Here is a 25,056-nt window from a genome sequence, read left to right as displayed (position 1 = left end):
GCTGTACAGATGTTGCGTGGCCATCTTGCATTAGCACCAGCATTCATGAATTACATATGCCTCTGGTGTTCCTCTTCCCATGTTTGGTGTCGGGCGTATGTTTACATTGCAGAAATGTTTAACGTCATGATAATAGCATAAGGCTTTGTGCCTGCTTTTCTAGGGGGCTGAGCAGGTCTGATTGGAGCAATTTTTTTTAGTTTCCCCTTCTCCTTGGTAGTTTTTTAGTAAGATATATGTAATGGTGATGATGCTAAAGGCAGAAGTATTTACGTAATCAGAAGAAAAATGAGTATATTTAGAAAAGCAATCTCTGTTATTCTTCCCAAAAAGTATGCCATATAATAATCTTTAGATCAGCCAGACTAACAGAACAGGCAGTGTACTTGGTCAGATTGCAGTGGATTGCAAGGTGATGTGCACTATCATGTAATAATGATGCTAGAAAATGATTCCCCATTTTAGCATTGCCTCTTAGGCCTGGTTGATGCACAGAGCAGTCCAGTGCTTAATCTGCGTGTTGAATGTCAGCAGACACACACACACAGACAGCAAATCTGGATGATTTTTCATTTTTGTTTCATGGTTTTTTTTCAGCATCGTATGCATTGCAGAGCCTTGGCCTCTCTTGTCATACATGCACACACATAGGCGTAACATTCTCTTTCTCCTTCTGAAAAATGAATTTCATCAAAGCCTTCATGGCAGAGCTAACACCTGCCACATCGCCATGGTTGCTTGTCTAAAACTTGTTACTGCGATGGTGAGCTTCCCTGCCCAACAAAGGGAGGAAATGGAAATTCCGGTTAGCACATCTATAGCAGCAGCTAACATGTGAGAGAGATACTTTGATTTCATACATAGTGATTTTGAATTTGTGTTATTTGCATGGGAATTGCCTTTAATGCCTTTTTATAGTTTTTCGAGCCAGTATTTGGATTTTGTGTGTACTGGCCTTTGCTAACAGCGATGACTCACTGATGAATTTCCCATCAGAGCAAAACAAGCGATGTTACTGTGTACTTTCCCTTGCTTTCTTCTCCCTCCTCCAGTTCTCCCATGTCCCCTGATGACAGAAACAATTTCTCCAGGGAAGCTCGTGGTGTTATATCACTAAGGAAAACCCATAACAAAAGAGCATATGTATCTGCATGCACATGTTTATGTGTGAATTCTCCAGGGAAAAGGCATTTGCCGGTCTCACTCCTGAATTACTCTCATTATAATAATCCGTTTGGTGTCAAAGTATGACAGATTATAAGTGCTTTAAGGCTAGTCCCAGCTCAAGACAGATTTAAATGAAGTACTTCTGGTTATTGTGCAGGTCAGTGTGTTTAAATAACAACCCCCCAAATCATAGTCTGACATTTAAAAGAGAGAGGAAATGCTGTCATGCTGCATACCTGGCACAGATAAGCACAGGGCAATTTGGTCAGTATGCTGTGATTTGTGAGTGCAGGTTAACAGTCATTTTCACAGTTTGCAATCAGGTAGCCACCTTAGCAGCATGTCAGCATTAAAAAAAAAAAAAAAAAGTTCCTTTTAAAATGTTTACACAAATTGCTCCCCAGAGACAGTGTGTTTGCTGCAAAACTGATGTAGGTTAAAGACCTGGAGTGAGAATGGCAAACTTCCATGAGCTCATGTTGTGGACCTTTTTTTAATTTCCTCCACCATCCAGTCACTCCGGTGGCCAGGCAAGCTTGTGGCTACCAGGATATGTGTGACTTGGTGACAGTTCTTCCTGACCTGAGCTCACACCTGCAGATCTGCCTGGTGTTGTCCCCTGCCTGCCCATCATAGAGGCTGGGACAAGAACTACCCATCCCCATTTTCTCCAGCCATTCCCTGTTGCCAGAGCACTGTCAGCTTCACAGACACCACAGCCATATCTTTCCAACCCCCATGGCTGCAGAGGCAATTCTGGCTCCCATGTTCCTCCAGCACCTTTCTTTCGCTGTCACCTCACTGTCACATGCTGCCAGCCTCGGTCTTGCCGTGCTGGGGACCCGAGCTGTGGAGCTGCAGGAAGGCACATGTCATAGCACCCTGCTTTTGAGATTCCCCTCTGAACCCCTCCTGTGCTGTCTGAAGCAGGGCAGACCTGTCTGAGAGGCCCTACATCTGCTGGAGGGCCCTCCCCTGCATTTGCTCTGGGAATAACAGTTCTCTGTCAGAGAATGTTCCTCTTTCTATGATTCCATTTCTTCTTCCTCTGATGCATCCACCACCCTCCCCTCCGTTAACACCCTTTCGGCACCTCATAACAATACTCCCAATCCTTGTGGTTTGTTCTTCTTTTTCCACCTACTCTATTTCCATCTTCTCTGTCCCAAACTCCTCACCTCCAGCCCACCTAGACCCTCTGCTTCTTAAGCCTTCAGCTGTACACTGCAGGTCTTAGTGCTTGACATCCCATGTTCTGGCTGCCGCAGGGCTCGTTTCAGGAACTGGATCAGTTTTTCTGACTATGTGAAGTGCTTTGCTCCAGTCTTACAGGTCTAGATTGAGAGGAGAGTGCAGAGATCCTAATTCATGCCAGAAAATTTACATTAAGTCAGAGGACTTGATCCCTCTGCTCACAGCAAAAGCTTGGGCTTAGATGTGTTTCCATGTAAAAAGTTGTGTCTTCATTTCTTCTTCTGAGAAGCTTAGCCCACTTTCGTTGTTGTCCACAACTATAGTGGACTCACCTCTGAATTTCATTTTGTAGTCAATTGTCTGTTCAAATCTGAGGAAGACAGCAATAAAAACTTTAATCAGATGGCAGCTCTGAGGGGGACCTAAATCACATACCAGCAAGTACATAACGTGAGGTCTCAGTGCTGCAGAGTGACTTCTTTGTAGCAGTCATAGACAGCACAGTAACCTACTGGTGACTTCAGATCCAATTAAAGAAAGACATCTCCATATAGGAGACACTGCTTAGCAGCTGTGATCACTTGTGTGCTTCTTTGTACTGTCAGTGCTCTTTTTTCTCATTATTTCTTTGTTCTGCTTTTTAATGATGACCAGATCTTGCATGTCATCCCCTCTTTTCAAATATGTGGACTTCTGCATTAGCTCAGAAGATACAATTAGATCTGCTGCTACTTATTTTACAGAGAAAAGAGATTAAGTGCAAATTAAGCTTTGTGTAGATTGCAGACGAAGGAAAACAAAAGTGCAGAGCATGACCTTCTTAAAAGGGAATGTTTTGAATTTGACCAGTTTTATTTTGGACCTGATAGTGTATATCAGACCATCGACAGCACAGCGAAGGTGTAGTTTAGGATCACAGGGTCATTCATGCTGGAACGGACTTCAGTACATCTCCGTTCTGACCTCTTCTTCACTGCAGGCTCACCTGAGAATTCAGTGCTTTATCCATTTGGGTCTTGAAAACATCTAAGAACAGAGAGACCCTGTCAAATCATTGTTTTCACTGGAAAAAATGGCTTCCTTATTTCCAGTCTTCTCTTCTCATATTTTAACTATTGTCTGTTGTCTTGTGTCTTCCCACCCTGCCCCACTGTGAAGAACACACCTCCGTCTTCTTGATGACCTTCTTGTAGGTGCTGGGGAACTGCTCTTACATCTCCCAAAGCTGCGTCTTCTTCAGGCTGAACCAGCCCTGGTAGCTTAGCCCCTTAGCCCCCTTAGCAAGTATTACAGCCTTCCTAAGGACTCTCTGTGAACGTTACTCCAGTTTATTGTTCTTTCCCTTATTGGGGGTCCTAAACAGAACGTGATACCCTAGATGCCATCTGATGAATGCTGACTAAAGGAGATGATCATTTTGCTCAATCTCTGGTTCTTTAAAATCTCCAGGTCACACAGCCCAAGATGTCGCTTGTTCTCTTTGCTGCCAGGGCATGCGGCTGGCTCCTGCTCAGCTCCCGGTTTGCCAGCACCCCTAGAGCCTTTTCAGCAAAGCTGCTCCACTCAGTCAAGCGCTAGCCACACAGCTGCAGGGGGCTCACTCTTCCCTGCATGGTGTAGCTGTCGTTGAATTTCATGAGGTTCCCATCAGCACATTCCTCTAGCCTTTCTGGGTCTCCCTGGGTGGTAGGCCTTTCCTCGAGCATATCAACTGGCTCTGACATTATGCAAGTGCTGTAAATTAGTACATTCTCAACAGAGTAGTAATCAGATTCCTCCCTTTCCCATTTTTAGTCTCTTCCGTTTGCAGAATACTTGGAGGTGTACTTGTAACAGTAGAGCAGAAAGAAGAAACATGTATGCTTAAGTGTGGTGTTTAAACTGATAGCATAATCCTAAATTTATATTAGCTAGATATTTTTTCTTCTAAATGCAGAAAAATGTATGATCTGGAATCACTGTGTAAGACAGGTTACACCTGGAAAATATCTGACAGATCATCTGGTACATATGTAATGCAGGATTTCTCTGACCAGTGCATTTTCTGATGTGGTGTGTGTGTGTGTGTGCATGTCAGGTATTGGGATTTCATTCACTCCCTCAGAAGGCAACTGCATCTCACCATTCAGATGTTTTTAATTATACTCAACATAAATGTTTCTTTTCTTAATTTCTAGCTGTAGGTGTTCCAATTCATTGTAGGGAAGTTCTACTAGATGACCTTTAAAGATCCCTTCCAACTCAGATGATTCTATGAGTCTGTGATACTGTGGAATCATATACTTAACTGGGTTTGTTAAGCCGTAGAATTCATAGGCAGTCACTTGAATTTTTGCCATTAGATGTCACTACATGTACAGTAAACAGTTTTTGAAAGTATTTATTTTTGTTTAGCCTCCCAGAAAAATGGAGGAGGGAATTGGAAGATGTAGAAGAGAATATAGTAGTATATTTTTGAGATAACTACTTCTTAAATAGTACATTGGATATTCCTTTACTTAAAAGCAGCACAGAAGGAAACATAAGATTTTTGACTTAACTCCAACAACCAACAGATGATGCTGTGACCTTAAGCATATATAAATATGTTTAGCAGCTGCTATGTAACATATTTATAAGTGTTTAGTGACCTGGAGGTTAATCAGAATGAATTTGGTGATCTCAGCTCAGTTCTTAATGGACTCCACTTCATATTACAGCACTGATGCAGCACAATTTGTCACAGTCGGCAGTCTTTACTCAAAGGAGGCTCACTGTGGAATGAGAATTAAAGGCTGAAGTAATACCTGATTATTTCTCCCTTAAGAAACTTTCCATTCCAGGCCATCACAGAGCAGAATAATATGTGTAGAAGCTCCATTCTGCACACTGTACCCAATCTCAGAATAAAATAACTTTTACAGGATGTCACCTTTCGAAGTTGCTGAGTTAGCTCCTGCATACTCTATGGGGAGGGGGGAAGAGCAGCGTTGTGCAAGGATGGTGCTGAGTCCATCACTTGCAGAGCTCTTTCCAGTGACAGAGTGGTATCCCTTCTAAGCGTGACATTACATGGGAGTATGACAAGGAAAGGCATTGCCTATCTAGATAAAATTTTAAAACGAGGTTCTGCCATTCAGATCTTTCAGGGTACAGAAGCAATTTTGTAAACTTTGGTTGTTTTCTCCCTGTCCTGGCCAAAGCTACTATATTCCTTATATTTAATTTACACTCTGTCTCAACTGGAAATAGTTTCCTACTTTTTGATTTAAAGCTGTTGTGCAGCAGGGTGCTTTCATGAACTACAATTGAGATTGGTATCCAAAGTGGGTAACATGAAATAGGTTGTACTTCACTTTGAGACAAAGAACAGACCCACAGCTTAGGAGATGTACATGTTATAGGAAGTAATAGTGTTGAAATATTAGTAGATCGAGACCAATTTCAGCTTACCTGCGAGGTACAATACTCCCGTGTATTTTTTTAAGCAAATTAAGGACATTGGAGAGGCAGATACCTGTGGAGACATCTGTCTTTTCCAGAATCCCATCTGCAGTCCATAAAAGAACCTTTCAAGATCTATTATTCCTTTTTTAAAATGTAAAAATGCACATATACACTTTCTTCATCTTCGTTCGTATCTTTGCCCAGTAATGGGAAGAATTTCACTTATCCAGCATGGAAAGAACTTTTCAATTCACAGCATTTATTGAGATATAGAATTTTTTTACTAAATTAAAAGGGGGAGGAGGGTGTTAAGATACAATATTTACATAATAAAAGCTTGCTTGTATGACTGAAATCTCTTAAAGCTGTTGCCAAATGGTCCTGCTCTTCTCTTTTCCCTTTGTAACTTTCCCTTGGAGCATTGTACCACTGTGCATTTTAAATCTTTTCCCCCCGCTATGCATTACCAGCTTCATCAGGGAAATGACATTGTATGGCAGTTGTCTCCTTCATATCAAAAGAGAGCCTTTGCCTCTTCGCAAGAGTGAAGAAAAGTTTGTCTTTAGAGAGCAGAGGACAAAACTGACTTGGAAAAATATGCTTTATTTAGATAACACGCTCTCTCTTCCTTTGAAGAAATTCACAGTGTGTCAAGAAAAATTAGGCCAAATATTGCTTTAATGGTCTTCCTCCTCTACCTCATAAAAAAAAAAAATTATTTCAACCAATTGTGTTAAGAATCTGCCATGAGTTTGGGGATGACAAGAAGCCATTGAAGTTACTCAGGATTGTTGGCTTGGGGTTTTTTCTGCTTTGATTGAAATAACCGTAATAATGAAAAGCAGAATTTATAGAAAAAACTGCATCTTGATACAAGGGCATGCAATTTGCACCATCTATATAGTAAAATTTAAATGCTCTCTTTTTCTTGGAGGAAGACAAAAAGCAGACAGGTACCGAAGCTGTGGAAGACAAAATGTGGCTGCTTCCTTTTTTATCTTATGTATTTGAAAAACAGCATAATTTCACAAGGGCACAGTGAAGAAAGAGGTCTGATTTTTTTTTATTTTCCTATGCATGCTATCGATATTCAAATAAGTATATTTGTGCTTTTATTTATAGATGCAATTTTGTATGTGTAGCCATATGCCCATATACATGTCATATAATGTGCAGTCTTTAATGATGCCAAGAAAAGGTAGATAAATGAATAGCAGATTAAAAGAATAAAAGGCTATTCTTGAAGTTGGATTAAGCATTACAAGTACTGAAAAGCATCTGAAGTTATGTCTTTAAAAATATTTTGGAGAATTCTTCCAGTTTTCCAGACAGAGGTGAATCTCAATTATGGAAGTATTTTATAGACACACAATTAAGTTTCAAAACCGGAATAGTTTTGTTGAGGCTTCTTGTTTTGACAGTGTATAGTATGTACAGAGCTTTTTGAAAGATTGGACCTAAACAGCACGTACAATGAAATGGACGTTTTGTTCAATGCTGCAGTCACGTCTTTGGTCACTTTAATGGTATTTGCTAAATAACTATGACTTTGGGCCCTAAATCAATACTGGAAACAGGAACATCTGTTGTGTGATTAAAAAAAGAAACACAAAACAAAAACATCCACACACAAAATCTGTTTTGAAGGAAAAACGAAGCAGGAAGTTACATTTTTATGATTTCATTGGGACTTCTGTGAACGCCACTTTTGGTCATGAATCACATTCAAGGCAGACATGCAGTTGGTTTTCTCTTTTGAAAGCTGAGTCTGGAAGCATTTACAGGAAACAAGGTGTGTTTGATAACATCAGACAAACAAATCTGTAACAGATTCCATGGCACCCATTTTTCTCCTGGTCATTTCACTGTGTTGTGAGCTGTGGCAGGTGAGGACTTGTATTATATGGTAAAAATTTTCATTCACTCCGAAATTTTTTTATGCCTAGGCTGTAATTTTGACTCACATTGTTGTCTACTTACAGAATAAATAATATGACCTATATTTTTGTGTTGATAGATTGTGACTATAAGCACCCCACATACTGTGTATTTCAGTGTCTTGAAATTTGTGTTCCGTCCAGTTCTTAGATGTACAGTAACTGATTCAAGACTAATAGCTCCCAATGTAGGTAAGGTGAACTAATCGTGTGCCTTCTCCTTTGCAATTTGCAAACATTAGGAGATGTACTTTTTGACAAACCACAGCACCTTCTTCAGTGAGATTTGTAATGAAACATTGTGTGTGTGTTTTTTCTTCTTGTAGGCAAGGCAATTTTCCTGCCATGAATCAGAGTGGTATTATGGGTTCCAGCTCCCCCTACACTCAGCCAATGAACAACAGCTCAGGCTTGATGAACCCACAGGCTCCTCCATACAGCATGGCGCCTAACATGGTGAACAGTTCAACAGGTAATGGTGGGTAACCTTTCAGGAGTGGCCTTTCTCCAAAAAATCTGTTTAAAGTTACCAGCCCTGAGCTGATGGCAGAGGATAACGTTCTTCATTTGATTCACCCCCTGCTGGGGTAGTTTGGAGTGATTTGAAACTAGGCTGAGATAGTCATGTTTTTTGTACAGTAACGCATTTTTCATGAAGTCCTTCGCACAGCACGTAGGTGAGGACAGTGTTTTGAAAGTTACAGTGGCACTCGGACCCTGTTTGACATAGGTGTTGACTCACAAGTAGATGTGTATTTTTGTGCGTGTCTGCAAGAGAGGGAAAGAGAAGAAAAACCTCTTCTTTGAAGAGGCTGCTATTTGCTTTTCAGTGTCTTTCTTCCTAAGGTTGCAATTTCAGATATTTAATGTGATGCTGGTTTAAAGAAACAGTGTGCACCTGCTCTGACTTGAAGATGCTGTAAGTTGGACACTTACAATAATTACTCTGTTCTGAAAATATAGGCCATATTTACTGGGTTTCCAGAATTTGTATAACCATCTATAGGGTTTCTTCATTTACTTATTTAAATATCAGTGTTGAAATTTAATCATAGCTTCCTTCTGCAAACAAAGCATATTTAGCATAGCTGTTGGGTTTATCTTTCTCACTGTGACTTGTGAATTTAGAGTTCTTTGCAGATTTGTGTGCAAGTTCAAAGGCAGCAAATATGCTTTATAATCCATATTCAGCTTGGCTTCCTAACAGTTACCTTTCTGGTCTTCAGTAAAGACCAGTTCTTTCACTGGGAGGGTTCAGATGGAGTTTCAGTACTCTACAGTGGTTCTTTCAAAATACTTACTGCAGTCATGGAGGTTTTGTGCGTGCTTTACTGATTGCGTTAGACCTTTTTGAAAGCTGTTTTTTTAGATTTTTTTTTTTTAAGTTGAATTTCTACTTTTTGCTTTTATTTAGTTAATTTCTTTCTTTAAAGATACCTTACTATTTAAATCGTATCTTACCAAGAGTGTGTGTTTCAGTATCTTACTGCTTAGCCTGTTTCATTCCTTCATCCTTTGCCTTCTTTCCAGCTTTCCCTTCTTGTCAATTTTATGTTCCCTTGCTTCTCAGACAGAAAATGATCATATGAAATTCTGGTGTCCAGTGTGATCAGAGCATTTCTTTGCTGTGTATAGGAGCTCCTGAAATACTTAAGAGTTGTCTTATCTTTCAAGAATACTGTTACATTTTTGTTAGCTGAAGAAACTGAATAGAAGTTGTTAATCAGCAAGCTTTAAAAAGGAAAAAAAAAAAAGGAAAAAAAAAAAAAGGCCTTTTCCAGTCTGTCTTGAAAGCTCTTGGTTAGTCCAGACAGCACACTTCTACCATCTGAACGAAGAGGGAAAAGGTATTGAAAAGACCATTAGATAATAGCTGGCTCTTCCCCCACCAGAGCTGTCCCAGGTAATATTATGTTTTGTTTGTGTAGTTATGTGTTTTGTCTGGCTTGCTGAAATAAAATTACTTCTGAGCATTGAAACTGTGCTATAAATTCTGTTTTGCTATTAGCAGAAGTAATTTTTCCCCCTTTTCTTTCGGCCCCCAGAGCTGCAAAAATAACCAACAGCAAACAGATGGCAGAGTGCCCTGCCTAAGAAGATTTATGTATTCCTAAGGAATAACCAGTTTAAAGGAAGATTCACAGAGGTTTTTTTGTTCAGATAATTCAGCCATTCGTTATTTCATACAGTGGAAATCTGTTCAATGCAAGGCCATTTATCCTAGCAGTCTTTTGTATGGGGTAGTCATACTCTTTTTATTGTGTTATGCATTCTGAAATATTGGATTTTTAATAATTTAAACATTTATCAGGGTTTTTTTTTTTCTGCCAGTGCATTTGTGAGGTTTTCTTTTGTTCCACTTTTATTAATTCAAAGGTTACCCAATAGAAAATAAGCACAAGATGAACTGGAGGAGCTCAGTGCACCTCTTCTCCTCTGTGTGTGAGCAGACATGCATCTAGATTATACTGTGTCACTTTTGCAGACTCCATCAGCACACAGAGTGTGTTGGTACAGGGGGGAAAAGAGAAAATGGGGCATGAGTACACCATTGGGGCACATGCAGTGGGAGTGCTGCCATTCCCTGTGTGCTGACTTGTTCTGCCTGGGCCAAAGAAACGAAGGGCTGAGCTTAAGAGAAGTGTCACTACTGCACTTCAAATGATATTGGCTTGTGCAGGGTGGGCACTGCAGGGTCTGCTCTCATCCAGGCGCTGCATGCTATGAGGTAGAGAACGTGCAGATGGCGCCTGCATGTAGGTTAAAAATGGTGTTACCTGTGACACAAAGAGCAACTCCATTGCCTGGCTCCTGAGCCCTCCACTAGTATAAAGCCATGTCAATCAGAAAAAAACAGGGTTCAGTCAGTGTGTAGGGCCAAAAAAAAGCAATTGAGTAGCTGCTGGTGGAATCAAGTGAGAGGGTTAACTTGCTGGCAAGCACTGAGCATGCATACCTGTTGTTTCAATCACAGGTCAATGCAAAAATAAGGTAAGCAACAGGGAATGACTGCTTTCTTGTTGGTTTTCTGGGTTTTTGAGAGTGCAGTTGCCTGTTTTGAAGGTGGAAGGTGGAAAGTAGGTTTTGGTTTATTTGTAATGAAATGCAATTGTAGGTTTTGCTTTATGAAGTAGAAGAAGATGCAGATACTGTTTGGAATTGTTTTTACACGGTTGCAGAGCTTCTGTACAACTGCATATAATGCTTCTTGCCACCTATTTTTATTATTGTTTATAACTCCTTAATACCAGCTAATTTTTTTTATTATTATTTTGCTGTCTTTTTTTTTTTAATTGATGTAACAATCAAAAGGAATAATGATGTTGCAGTTCTGCATCCTGATATTTCAGGAGCCGCTGTTGGTCAAACAGCACATCAGCAGCTTTTGCTGAGATAGAGCAGTTTTGGAGCACAGAAATTATGAGGTTAATGTAGTTCAGTCCTTCTAATAGAGTATCCCACCCATAATACTGAAAGTTTCAAGCCAGGATCCCTTGACAATTACGGAACAAACTGCCACACAGAAAAATAGTAAAAACCTCCGCTGTCTTTGTGTTATACGAGGGTTCACATTCCCATATTTATTTTATATCCTTTTTTCCTCTGTTTTTCTAATTCAGGCTTCAAAAAATATAATTAAAAGGAACTTACAAATCCAACATCAATTAAAAAAAAAATATTCATGTGAACCTTGGAAATTCAAGTGCAAACTAGCTTGAAAGACAAGTAATATGGAGTCTACGTCTTGTGGATTTCCATATTGTACTCATACCCCTTTCTACCTCTGAAGGTGAACAAAACAGTCAAAAGACATTCATCTCCTTACTGCTGCCACCTCTGCTGTACTAAAACCTTTTATTTTTCTGAGTTTTGTTATTCCCAATAAATCTCTTGTAGGATTCTTGTAGGATGTAGGAATACTTAACATAAAATGTGAAGTTCTAGGAAAAGTTATTTGTGCTGAAGAAATTAAAAGGATTCTCTTAAAAGTAGAACACTTACATTTTCATTTATAATATGTTTTTGACTTTGTATTTATTTGGCTGGACCTCTGAGAGAGAAAGTGATTATATTTATAAATGTGAAGCATTTTTTAGAAGTGTAAATTGTTGTTCTCTATTTTGTAGCTTGGTTGGTTTTCATTTTTCAGACTAATGAAGACCTCCATTTATTTTCCTTTTTCTTTCTTTTTTGCCCTAATATATGCCTTCATATGAGCAATTATTTAAAGTCCGTTTAAATAAAACTTTCAGAGGGCACCAGCAGTTGTAACACCTGAAGTAACACATCCCTTAGACTTTAAATGGGCGATGATTGTAACCTGATGGTCAGTGTGACCACAAATCAGTCAGCTCTTGGAGTTCACTTGCCCACATCCCCAGCCACGTGCCTGGGTCACCCCTCAGGCAAAAGGTTGGATAGGCATGTGGAGAGCACAGTGCTGACATCCTGGCTGCCCAAGTGCCTGTCTCAGAAACAGAGGCCAAGTGTCCCAGGCTTTGCTTTGACCCACAGGGGAATGGCCGTTCATGGGAGGATATGAGGCAATGCTGTTGTCCCTGTTCTGGTTTTTTTGTGGGTATTAAAGCAGTGGGGATTCTTTTGCCAGCTTCACGAGTCATAAATTTTCTGCTTTTCTTTTTTCTTGTTCTTTTTTTTTTTTTTTTTTTTCCTTTTTGGAGGGAGAGTGCTAGGGGCAGGAGGGAGGGAGAAATGTCTTACAAAGGATGCAATATTCTGTTTTGTAGAGTGTGATTTGTTATTGCGCTAGCAATAAAGAGAAAAACAATGTTTGTGTATTGCTGCTCTTACAGTATTTCATCATCTTCTGAGACTGATAGCACAGCCTTTAGCAAAAAAGAATACTTTGCTGCAGTTTCACTCATGTCAATATATACCTTTGAGTACATTAAATTCAGTGTGGAATAGTTAATTCAGGACCTTGACCCATACTTGCTTTTTGAAACCATTCTAGCTCTTAAATTCTTATAATAAGCCAGAGGCTAGTACTTGAAACCTATTCACAGTGCACTACAGCACTTTCTGAGTCAAGGTTTTCCTGTTACCCTCTTCTCTAAAATGTTTTCTTTTTCGGTTTGCACTTCACACGCAGAATTATCAGTGCCTGTGTAGAAAGAGAGCATGTCTTAATTTAGCAGTTTCGTGACAATAACAGTATTCTGCTGCTCAGAAAGGGTCAAAACAATGTTCTGGCTGTACTGCTCTGCTGAAAAGTGAAGGAGTGTCTGTTTGCAAATCACTGGAGAGTACATTTGCAAGAAGTTATGAAACAGCATTTCAGCAGTGGATGGAAAGTAGCTGTGGAAATGTGTTGGATAAAAGCTATAGGGAGACCTTACATTTGGTAGTCAAACCCCTGCAGTTCTCCTCTTTAGGACAGAAGCAAATTACGTATGTGAAGCAAATAGTTTAGAACACAAAGTGAAAAAGAATTTGGAAAGCTTCATTTGTCTTTTGTTTGTAATTTTCTCCAACTCCTGATAGTTGGAGACCAAATTATATATGCATATGCACAAAACAAGAAATCTGCAGTACACAAAATGAGTTGGTGTTTTTGTATTCCCAAATATAATTAATGTAGTCAGGGTGTGTTTTGTTGCAGCCTAGAGTTCTTGCCCTTTACATGAGATCTTAGTGGAAACCTCATTGAAAAAGAGATTTTGTAAAGGAGCTCTGGTGGAAATAGGGCTGCCAGGAATAGGCAGAAATATTTTGTTCTTTGTAACAGAAAAGTCATGTGCCAGCGTCGTAACAGGGAGAGACCAGCAGAGGATTTGGCCATGCTGAATTCCAGTGAAGAAACATGATTTTTAACGTTACTTTGTTTGACCTTTCTAAAATTGCTTTAGAGGGGAAGGGTCACTTTTGGTTTGCTTTTAACTAAAACTGAGATGTCTTCTTCAGTGCTTTCACAGCATGAAATGTGTTAAAAAGGATTTTGTGTAGCAGTTTTGCATCCCAGTTTGAAACCAGACTGTGGCATACATTTGACCATTTTGTATTTAAAAAACATATCTGAAAGAAAAGTAACTTTTTTTTTTTTTAAACTCTAGATCTCAAAACTAAAATGTGTTAAGCTGACATCCTTCACTTCATAATACCCCAGTTCTTCAAGCACTGTAAGGGCAAAATGCATACAAATCACACGCTTAGTGGATGCTGGCTTCCCAGTATAATATTGCTTGGCTGTTTTGTTGAGGTTTCACACACATACATAAAAATAACAGCATTTTTAGCTGATCCCAATAGATTTTCTCTGCAGCTGCATCACTTGAAAAAACCTCTTTGTTCCAATTCTTGAAATCTTAAGTATTGCAAGTATATTTTTTTTAAATATCAATTATGATTTATGTGCAGTGAAGACTTTAAGGGTTTGATTGGGCTACAAATGTACTGTGCAAAAAAAAACAAGAAAATGTGCCCATGAAAAACACTGGCCGTTCAAAGCTGAATATTGAGCATACAGTTGTAAACTCACATGGCACATGGCTGGGTAGGTTTTTTTGGCAGACCCATAGTCTCAACCTGCAGTGATGCTAAAGATATTAGCAAATTAGCACTGCAAAGCTTGCCAGCGTATTCACCAGAGTCCTGCTCATGCTCTCACTGCTGTAATTAAAACTAATTATTTTCTAAAACATAGTAATACATGAATATGTGCAATAATCATTTTGTAGTGGGCAATCTGTGAAGCATTTTTAAGCTTCTTTTCCCCCTCCTCTCTTTGGCTTGCTATGCAGCATGCCTGCTGCCTTGTGTGAGCCAGCATTGTCATTTTGCAGAGGCACACTAGTCTGGTAATGATCACATTTCTGTGTTGTTTTTTTTTTTAAGAAATGTTTCTTTGCTGATTCTTAGAATTTGTGAGTTTGGGATATGTATTTTTTCTTTTTTCATTGCCCTGTAGGTTATTCTAGTCTTATGTTTTTATTTCTCTCTGATCTTTCTTTGAAAGCAGGACATGAGGGGAGTAAAAAAAGAGGGAGAGGGAGGGAAGATAATCCAGTCTTTCACAAATGCTGAGCACATGATTTTCTTGCAGAAAAGAAGTGCCTGGTGTCTTGCTCTTGTTCTTTGGTCATTTGCATTGATTCAGTGTCATGGCACCTCCTAGCACCTGCACTGACCAGTATTTTCTGTGTATTTATCTGAATGTTTCTTGTATCTTTCTAGAAGTCCATGAAGCCAGCAGCGATAACACTACACTTAGCACTTGAAATGAAGAAAAAATTAAAAAAAAAACCCTTAAACCCCTCACGGCTCTGAGAAGTTAACTGCATTGCACTATCAGAGCAAGATATTTGTGTGTTCATTACAGTCCTACCTCATTTTGGCACAAGAGGAAAAGCTGACTGCCACTTCTCTAACAGAGCAGAGTTTGCAGCTCGTAATTCTGTAGTTCAGGCTCACAAGGCTGAACAACGTACCGTGAAGATAGGGACAGTGATCATCTCCTGGACACCAGTTATAGTACAGAAGAATTTCAGCCTTTTCCTCAGATTCAAAATTGCAAGCAAAGTCTGCATTGTTTTCATCTAGCTTAGTCTATTACTAAAAGAAAAGTGGAGTAGTTAGTAGGGTAGATTCTTGGCCTGGTAAAATGTAGTGGTCAGATCCATAGACAGCTGTAGACCACCAGTGGTGTGAAAAATGATTTTCTGCATAAAGTGTTTTTTATTGTTGTTGTGTGGCGCTTGCATTCTTCCCGTGTTCGTTTCTTTTGTTTCCTCGCTTCAACTGAAGAGGTGTGCAGATTTCTGGATGCCAAAACGAAAGGACAGAGGTGGGATAACCTCTGCTTCACGTGTCACCACAGTCTGGCAGCAGGAAGCCTTTTTTTCCTAGCAAACCGAACACAGTCATGCTTAACTGTTTCTCCTGTTTTCGATTAGCACCTATGGGTCTTGCAGATATGATGACACCTGGTGAGTCCAAACTACCCCTTCCTCTCAAAGCAGATGGCAAAGAAGAAGGAGCCCCTCAACCTGAGAGCAAATCAAAGGTATTTACCACTCCGCACGTGGTGTTGGTTCAGCCCGCAGGACTCTGCTGTGTTGTCGTTCATCTTCTGGTTTTGGCCTACCCACTTCTGTTCTTTCCTGCATGCGTTTCCATTCATGTGCAATTTGTTTGTTTCTTCTTTTTTTTTTTTCCTTTTTTCCTTCATTGTGTGGATCTGAAAGTTACTAGTTCTTACGGCATTTTAACTTGCGGGGGCAAAGCTACCCAAGCCAAAAGTTGCGTGGGGATTCGGCTGTGCCAGGTGGGTGGGGAAGAAGGGTCTTGCCTGATTTCAATACTTGCAGCCATTTTTCTCTGCCTTCAGTTATGGCTTCCTGTTTTGGCTGGCTCAGCAGCAGCAACATACTTTAATATTTTGCTTTCTTGCCTTATTTGATAAAATAAGGTGAACAGCTTGTTGTTTTTCTTTCTTTCATAAGGGGAAACCCATGCTTAGCATTCCATGTGAGCTTGAAATAAGCATGGTGGCTTAGTGACTTTAGCCAAGCATCCAGCAAACTTTCCAAATTATACTAATTAACAATGTTGTTTTAATACTTTATATATATATATAAATATATTTATATATGTGTGTGTTTTCTGTATGTGTCTCTCTGTTTATATATATTTTATATATAAAAAATTGGTCACTCTGTTAAACTGGATGTATTTTTTTTGTTTTTAATAAAGTTTTCCCTGCTTTGTCATATTATTTTTTTTTTATTCCTCTACCACAGGATAGCTACAGCTCTCAGGGTATTTCTCAGCCCCCAACCCCAGGCAACCTGCCAGTCCCTTCCCCAATGTCCCCAAGCTCTGCTAGCATCTCCTCATTTCATGGAGATGAAAGTGATAGCATTAGCAGCCCAGGCTGGCCAAAGACTCCATCAAGCCCTGTAAGTGGCTCTGATTTTTTTGGTTTTTGTTTATTTTTTTTGTAATTAATTCTATTTTAATGCTTGCTTGTTTGTTTTATAAATTCCTTTTCTTCATTATTTATCCACTAAACAGTTATCTTTCTTTGTAACACTGGGTACAGATTCTGCTCTTGGACACATGGCTGTAAGTTCCACTGCCTGGCTTCAGTGGGGCCTGAGCATGCTTTTCCAAGGGCAAAATTTGTCCCAACAATACTTTAAAATAAGAAAGAGTAAAATCGTGTGCATCATGCAAATGTGCTGTCTGGTAATACAGCAGTTGTTGTGAAGAAAACATCCTGTAATGCATCAGCTTCCAAGCATGCCGACTGTGTTGTTAAGGACAATTCCATTTCTGTTCCTGGGCCCAAACTCCTTCACACAACTGATTTCACTCTGGTTGCTGCACTTGTCTTTGCTAGTGTTATTTAGGAAAAATAAAAAATGAAACAAAAAATCCCACACAACAAAAACTAAGATCCAGCAACACTTGAATTGTAGCCTTAGCGCCACAAAAAAAGCTGCCGTGTGTATTTTTGAAGCATTTTTAATTTTGAATTGTGTATTTGGAAATATGATTATTGAGTTCTTAGGGCACAATCTAAAACAAAATTGTTTCTGATTTGCTTCATTCAGTTGTTTTGAAATAACCCAGATTGTGGGTAGAAAAAAAAAAAAGATATGTGTAAGTTTTTAGAAAGCTGTTTTTAGGTGAATCATGTTTAATTATTCTCTTCCAGGAAAAACCTGAGAGAGATGCATGGAGTTAAAATATAAATGGCATATATTTATACATGCACACAGAAAAATCTGTGTACATGTATATACATACAGAAAAAAAGAGAATGCAGAATTTGTGGCTTCTGCAGAGCAAGTGTCCACTTAGCCATTTTTGCTTTTTTTCTTTTTTATAATCAGGAAAATGTATGTAGTTCCTATTCTTTCTACTAAAAATAATGATCATATTTTCTCACTTGAGAAAAATATTGCAACAGATTTTTGTGAGGAATATCAAGTTTTTTCTTCCTGTGCTAACATGCACGTAAAATACCAACAATTTGTTGGTAATTTTCACAAAGTTTTATGTTGAAGAGTGTGTCTTGGAAAATAGAGGAAGGCCAATTGGAGGAAAAAGGGTCTTCCCTTCAGAAAGCCAGACATTAACGAATGCCCTGAGCAGAGAAGCAGCATGGCATGAAGTGCACCACCTGGATGTTTTGATGTTTATTTGGCAGCAACTTTGAGTCTCAGAAGGCAGCTGGTGTTACTTGTTCCCACAAAATCTTATTTGCTCTTAACAGCATTTATAAGGGGGGTGGGACACAAAAATATGGGGTTAGTTTTGTTTGTAGTAATGTTTTGACTGTTGCTTCTCTGGGAGGAAAGCAAGGCTACTGCATAGGTTATCTAACCCATCAAATTCTTTTACAGCGCGTTCCTGAGCTCATTGTATGAACTACGTAATAAATCCTAGAGCTACCATGGAATATTTTCCATGTAAATATAGCAAGTATAGTGTTGGAAAAAACAAATGGACGAAGTTTGTGCTTTCAGTGTAAAAAGCTTCTCTTCTGAATGCCCTTCTGTTCAAATGCTGCTGCATTTTTAGCTTCACTTAGCTTCTTGGTGCACAGGTTGGGATAAATACAGTGCTTTAGAATGATGGAAAAATAAGTGCTGTAAATTAGCCGATCTCTTTTTACCTATGAAAGCCAGTGTATTGGATAACTTCATCGACCTTAACAGCAGCCTGACATAGACTGGAAGATTGATTGCAGTCGTTTTGTTACACTTGGAAACAGACCAGATTTGTTCATTAAATCCCAAAGCAGCTTTCTTGTGCTACAACTTCTCCATTTCAGCAGAGGGTAAAAGCAAGGGTGAATGGTCTCACAATGTACCTGTGATCCTACAAAGTGAGTCCTCTCTTTGAGTAGTTCTATATGGAATTGAGGCATAAGAAAATGTAGAGAAGGAATTGTTCACCATTACGTTGTGAAGGCTCTTAAGTGTTAAGATAAAAGTTGGCTTTTGCTGTGTGAATTTTATACTTAGCCTGTGTCCCTTACAGTGGCTAAGCGTCTTTAAAATTCTTTAAAAGAGAATTTGAAAATGAGTATGCACTGTGCGTAGTCACTGCAACATGAGTAAAACACTAGGTTATGAAAATCCCATAAAATGTTGTCTGTTGTTTGTAATTACATGTGCACATGACAGTAGAGACGCCTGAGTAGCACTGTCTCTGTGGTGCTAGCTTTGAGGGGAGTTGCGGAGTCCTTCAGGATATATCTTGGCAGAGGATTGTGTCCTGTAACAGCCTCTGTCTGAGATTGGCCTGCAGCTGTTTTGCTATATTTGCAGCTGTATTGCTGCCTGTGTATGCATACTGTTCTGTAGTGAAAGAGCGCTGTGTAATAAGTGTAGTGTTGGCAAATCCTTTACTGAAGTGGGGAAAGTGAACAGTAGATAGTTCTATAAATACAGGTAGCTAGGGAGTTGTGCAGCAATAACTACCACTGCCCTAATGTGAAAATTTCACATTAAGTTTTTGTTGTTCTGAAGGATTAGGTAGCTTCACCATGCCACAGTCTGTATTAAAGCTGCACAACTTCAATAGGGGATAGGTATATTGAAAATAAAGTATGGGGTTAAGCAAATTTAATAGGGGAATTGGCTTTGGCATCTGTATTCTTCGTTGGGTTTTTGTTGTTGTTTGTTTTTTTTATCATCCATTTAAAGACGGATAGTAACATCTGTAGAATAGCTGGGAATTGAGGGCAGAGTAGGATACAGCTAAGTTAATGAAGGTCTATGCAACAGGATTGCACCAGTATTTTTTACTACAATTATCAACAAATCAAAGAAAAGCTCATCATCTGTTTTCTTTCAGCATTGTCTTGCTTGCACTCACTTCAGCTAAGGATCTGTTAATGATGTCATCTCGTAATAAACCTGTATTTTCTTGTGGTTAACATTGACCTACAGGCAGATTTAGGCTTCCAGCTGAATGCACCCTTGTGGATCTGAAGTTTGTGTGTAGACTAGTTTGCACACATCTGTCATTTTTACATGTTTACATTTATAAAAACAGAGAAGAGAAAAAGATCTTTACTCTTGAGGAATAGCATTTTTCCCACCAGTGCATTCTTCTAAAGTTAACATTTCATTTTAGAAGAAAATTGTGCCCATTTTACAAAGCCTGACAACCTGAAAGCTAACACAGTAAGAAACACTTCTTACCTTCCGTAAGCTGTGAAAAGTTTTCAGATTATACTGTCATTTTAGAGCCTGCTGCCGCATTGCTGGAAAGCAGCATTATTTGAGACCTACAGTAGAAGAGCACGGAATGAAAAATTCTTTACTGGCTTCCATTCTGCTGAGTCTGATTTGAAAAAGAGAATCTTACCATATAAAAACCAAGGCATAAAACTGGTAAATCTGAACATTCTTAATGCTGAACTACCGTAAATTTGAAATAGAAACTTCTTTGTTGCCTTACATGTTAAAATACGAGGGCATACAATATTTACTGGGTAAAAGGTGAAATTTCCTACCCTCATTTTTACTGGAGTTCCTTGGCTTCCTAAGTGCAAATTAAAATTAATGGTAATGCTGATGAACAGTAATGTAGCTTTGTTATTATTACTGCAGTTGGTAGAGTAGCATCAATTTACTCTGCTGTTTGAATCTAAAATCATCTATCTGCTTACATTACAAAATCATATTAGTAGCAAGATGACTTGTCTACAGCCCTCACTGCACCCTCCACCAAAAAATCTGTATTGAAAAAAATTCTCTTGAACACTTAAATACACTTAAATGCAAGTGATGTTTTGAGTAAAGTGTTTGCCATTGCAGAATCAGTCTGTGCTTCCATTGCATAATCAAAATCTGCAGGACATATCAGAATACTTTCTTACCAGCCACTTAATATTAGTAAAACAAATTCACACTTGACTTTACTATGATTTCTAACGCAAGTGAATCTGACCCAAGTAAATTAAAGGCAGTATCTTGTTGCTAAGTTAAGAAGGTAATATTATCCGTCTGTAGGAAGGACTACTGCAAGGGAGTTGCAGGAAGTAAAGCAGAAAACTTTATGGGAGGCTATTTATTTAATTAAAATGAATATCCATTCACTGGAAAGAACAGCAGTGGCTCATGGAACTGTTGGATCACACTCTCTTGGCTTCGGGTTTCTTTTCTCCTGGCTCTCCTCCAGTATTGCCAAGTTTCAGCTGGAGGGAGATACAGAGCCTGTCATATTTTCCAGGCTAATGTGCAAGATGAATGGTGGCAGTGCTTTTAAAATCATTGGCAGTTGGATGCTACTATGCTGCATCTTTCGTGGTGTCAGGTGCCAGCGCTCACCATCACAGTGTGGGGGCATGCACAAGTGGCTGGTGCTGTAGCACCCATGGTACACTTCTAGAGTCTTGTTTAGAAGTGTTCAACTAGAATTAAGGTATTCTTAAGAGCAGTACTGTCTCCTGTTCAAAGTAAGGAAAGACAAAGGAGGAAAAGAGTGGTTGACTAGATGATTTTGATGTGTCTTCTGCAGTCAACAAGCAAGTTTAGGATTTTACTGTATAGAGAGTATGTTTCCCTTCTTATACTTGGCTCCTTTCCCAAAGCTTTATATCAGTCTTTCTCTCTTGTGTTTAGTTCTAATCCACTCCATCTTCCAGTGCAGGGCAAATCACTTCACCCTGTGCAAGTGGGAGGGTCTGCCATCAGTGGTAACAGCTCCACTCTGCTGTCCGATCAGAGGCCTTAGACGGTGTGTGGTCCATCCACACATGGCACAGAGCCCAGCTTACAGATGCAAGAAGAGGATATGATGAGAAGTTATGTGTTCTAGCTTGTGTAGCAGCCTCAGTGCTTTCACTGTCCCTAGAAAAAAAAGAAAAGGATATCGAGATAGTGTGAGCTTTTGTTAGCTGTCAAGTCAGAGTAGCAGCAAGAGAAAGGGTTCAGGCGTGCAATTCTGCTTTTTCCACTTCTTTCACTTTTCCTGATAGTGCTCAGCAATCACCTCTGATTGCTGTGAATCCTGTTTTTCCCCAGGTCATAATACACATTCTCTTCCCAAGGCAGGACATGTGAAATGACCATCTTCTGTTGTCCTTTTAAGAGAGGAGAGTATTACCTACTCCTGAGCATTATTGGCTCAGACAGCTGATTCACAGTTCTCAAAGAGTATTGCCACCAATCTCCTCGTAATGTGGGCACTCTTAATTATCTTTCTCTTGGCGAACAGTAGTGCAAACAGACAGTAAAGCAATACCATTTATGACTCTCTAAATTGGGTACCACTCCCCAGGGTACTAGATTTTTGTAATCCATGCGTTAGGCTATCTTCGTGGAATTCCTGTTCTGTTGAAACACTTCTGGGTCTTCTAGCCCTTTTTAAGGTGGAAAGGGAGAATGTTCATTAGTTTGTTTTTAGTATAAGCTGTGTGGGACAAACGTGTTTTCAATTTTGCCAAAATTACTGCTTGCAAAGCACTTTGAGATAAGTGGATGAGAAGCACTATGTGAGAGATATTTGTTATTAAAATGAAATGAGGCAACATCAGAAACTTGCCTTCTGGGATCCAAAGTTCAAATTGGTGAAAGAAACATGAGAATGGGGAGTTTGGGCCCTTTTAATTAAAAAGCTGAATTTTCAGTATATGGACAGAATGTACTGTTTGTGCCTGAACTAGTAGCCTTCATTCCTGACTGTTGTGTGATAGCTTTAGTTTGTTTGACATCTTCTCTTTATCAGTGTTGTGAGTTTCTTACTTTCTTTTCCCTCCCCTTCCCACCCTTCCCCCAACTCTTGTTTCTTTTTGCCATTCAGAAATCAAGTTCCTCTACCACAACTGGAGAGAAGATCACGAAAGTCTATGAACTTGGCAATGAACCAGAGCGCAAGATGTGGGTAGACCGGTATCTCACCTTCATGGAGGAGAGGGGCACCCCTGTGGCCAGTCTGCCAGCTGTGGGCAAGAAGCCCTTGGACCTGTTCAGGCTGTATGTCTGCGTCAAAGAGATTGGAGGTTTAGCGCAGGTGAGAGGTGCCTCACAGCAAAGCTTTGGAGAAGTCAGCACACCATTTTCTAGACGCAATTGCATTTACAGCCCTGAAAACAGAATTAAGTAGAGTTTGATCATATTTATGCTTTTATGTTTGTCTGGAAGTCATCTTGGGCTACGTGACTGCTCTAAAAGTCTACAGTTTGAAAGAAAATTGATCATTGCTGTAGACAGTTCATTGTTGTTGCATATTCACAGTATTCCAGTAATGCTGCTAAGAGAAGGGGAGAGGAAAAGGCCATTGCATCAAATTCACCTGTAAAAGCAGATGACAGAACTGAAAGGAAGTATCTGAAAGAAAAGAGATTTGGAAATCCATCCTTCCCAGACAGATGTACTGCCTCTGGGACAAATCAGTTCATTTCTCCAGAAAAGTGGTAGATTTATTCTTAAAAACAGTCTGCTTCATCTCCAATTCTCCTTGTTTTCCAATTGTCTCTATACAGTGCACTTGTGATAGACTTGTGTCACAGACTGTGCTTTTCCTGTCTTTGGAAAACGTTTACAGGATATTTTGGTTTGCAATGCAAACATAATCATTACAAAGAAAAGATGAATTTCTTAGTTGTGAAGAAGGGAAATGAAAGTAGGAAGAGCTGAGAATAAAAAAGTGCTATATTAGAATAGAGAATGTGCAATATCTGTGGCCTTATTCTTCCTGAGCATATTTGTTATGCCACAGATGGAAGAAGCTTTCATTTTTGTATTCACAGTCAGCTGGAACTTTAGCAAAGGAGTGCATGGAAATAACATACATAGGGTTCTGTATGACTGACCTCCACAGAGCAAAACTGCGTGTTCCTTTGTCTACCAATATCAAAAGTTAGTAAATCGTCAGTATTTGCAAAGTTAGATTTTGTATTTGACATTAGTTCTCCTTTCCTAATGCTTACAAAGCATCCTTTTCATCTACAGGGTCAGTCTGGCCAGGTGCTAGAAGCTACTGTGAAATGCTGAGATCCTTATTTTCTGTGAATTCAAGAGCATTTGTGCATATTTGCAAGACAAGGGCTTAAGGATAGGGGTATAGATAGATGTTTATGCAGTATTTAATATTTAAATACATATCATATTACAATAATTAGAAAATATTATCTCAAAAATGTAGTAAGTCAAATTAGCTCCTTAGAAAATGAGCACATTTTAATGATCTATCTGGTTAGCTCAAGAAAGAAACTTCCAACATTAATTAGTACCATTATCACTGCTGTTATTAATAGTACGCTTCACAACACAGGACTTGACTGCTGAATTAAATCACTGACCCAAGTCCAGAAATGTTAGCAATTCCTGTTATTAGAGGAAGGCAGAGAAACCTAATACACTTCACCTTGCCTGTTGTTAAATGCTATATATGGGCAAGAGATGGTATCCTGACATTTTTAGTGATCAGCTCATGCCCCCCAGCATCATAAAGATTTGATTACTTTTAGCCGAGAAACTTTATTACAGGTAAATCGTATCATGCAGCTGCTCTGCCTCATACACCATGATTGTGCCCACAGCATGACTCTTAGAATGAAAAATAAAGCAGGGGGGACAAATGGGATGTTCTAGAGAGTTGTTGGTGTTTGCTTATCACATGGAAATTTATTTTATTTGGGGGCACTCGGTGTTAATTTGCAATGAAAGACATTATGCACTGCCAAAGAGTAGATGCTGTTCACTTACACTGATTTTTGAAGGATCTTGAGTTACAAAATTGTGTGCTACAGAACTGATAAGAATTGACACTGAAAGTAAGGGCTCTTGGTTTTGCTGTATGCCCACATGAATGATCACCATGTTTATCTGTTTGGGCCTACTGTGAGGGAAAGTGCTTTGCTTGATGAGATTTATTTAAATGCATCTGAGTGACGCTCTCCTAAAAAGTTGTTACTCCAGCTGCTACACTGCACATCTCCTGATTCTGCCCAGAGAGTGACAGGGAACGTCGCTGTGCAGCAGCAGTACGTGCTCTCCGAATACGTGCTTTTGATGGGATCCCAATATGAGCAGACCAGCTGTTGGCAGCCTTCTTTTAAATGCCAATATAGTGGGCATTTAGGCATGAATATTTCTGTTTGCATTATGCAATGTGTTCATTATGTACCGCTTAGCTGTACGTCAGTAGGCACAAAGGGCTGTGTAGCTGGGTTTCAAGCCTCGGCAGGGGCAATTTATGGAAAATATCTTCTTTAACTCTTGGGTTCTTGGGGGATCTACCAGAGAAATAAAAACACTTTGCATAGCCATGCAAATCTGCCTGCTATCCCCAGAAGTCTGGCAGCAGTATTGATGTTATTAAACACAGAGAGAAATCTAAGAAATAT

General features: G+C 39.3%; 1 protein-coding gene across 3 annotated transcripts in view; it reads left to right on the top strand.

Annotated features, from left to right (window-relative positions):
• The window catches only part of ARID1B (AT-rich interaction domain 1B), a 316,305-nt gene that overhangs the window by 267,021 nt on the left and 24,228 nt on the right, over positions 1-25,056 (top strand). For all 3 annotated transcript variants that reach the window (XM_042895357.1, XM_042895359.1, XM_042895358.1), the window contains 4 exons: positions 8,051-8,196; positions 15,638-15,747; positions 16,484-16,642; positions 22,509-22,718. In XM_042895357.1, coding sequence (XP_042751291.1) covers positions 8,051-8,196; positions 15,638-15,747; positions 16,484-16,642; positions 22,509-22,718 — 625 coding nt within the window. The remainder of the gene's footprint in view (positions 1-8,050; positions 8,197-15,637; positions 15,748-16,483; positions 16,643-22,508; positions 22,719-25,056) is intronic.

This window comes from Lagopus leucura, unplaced genomic scaffold, assembly GCF_019238085.1.
Source record: "Lagopus leucura isolate 7727_CA_CO unplaced genomic scaffold, USGS_WTPT01 Super-Scaffold_73, whole genome shotgun sequence".
Classification (NCBI taxonomy): Eukaryota; Metazoa; Chordata; class Aves; order Galliformes; family Phasianidae; genus Lagopus; species Lagopus leucura.
This window is presented reverse-complemented; position numbering and strand designations above follow the sequence as displayed.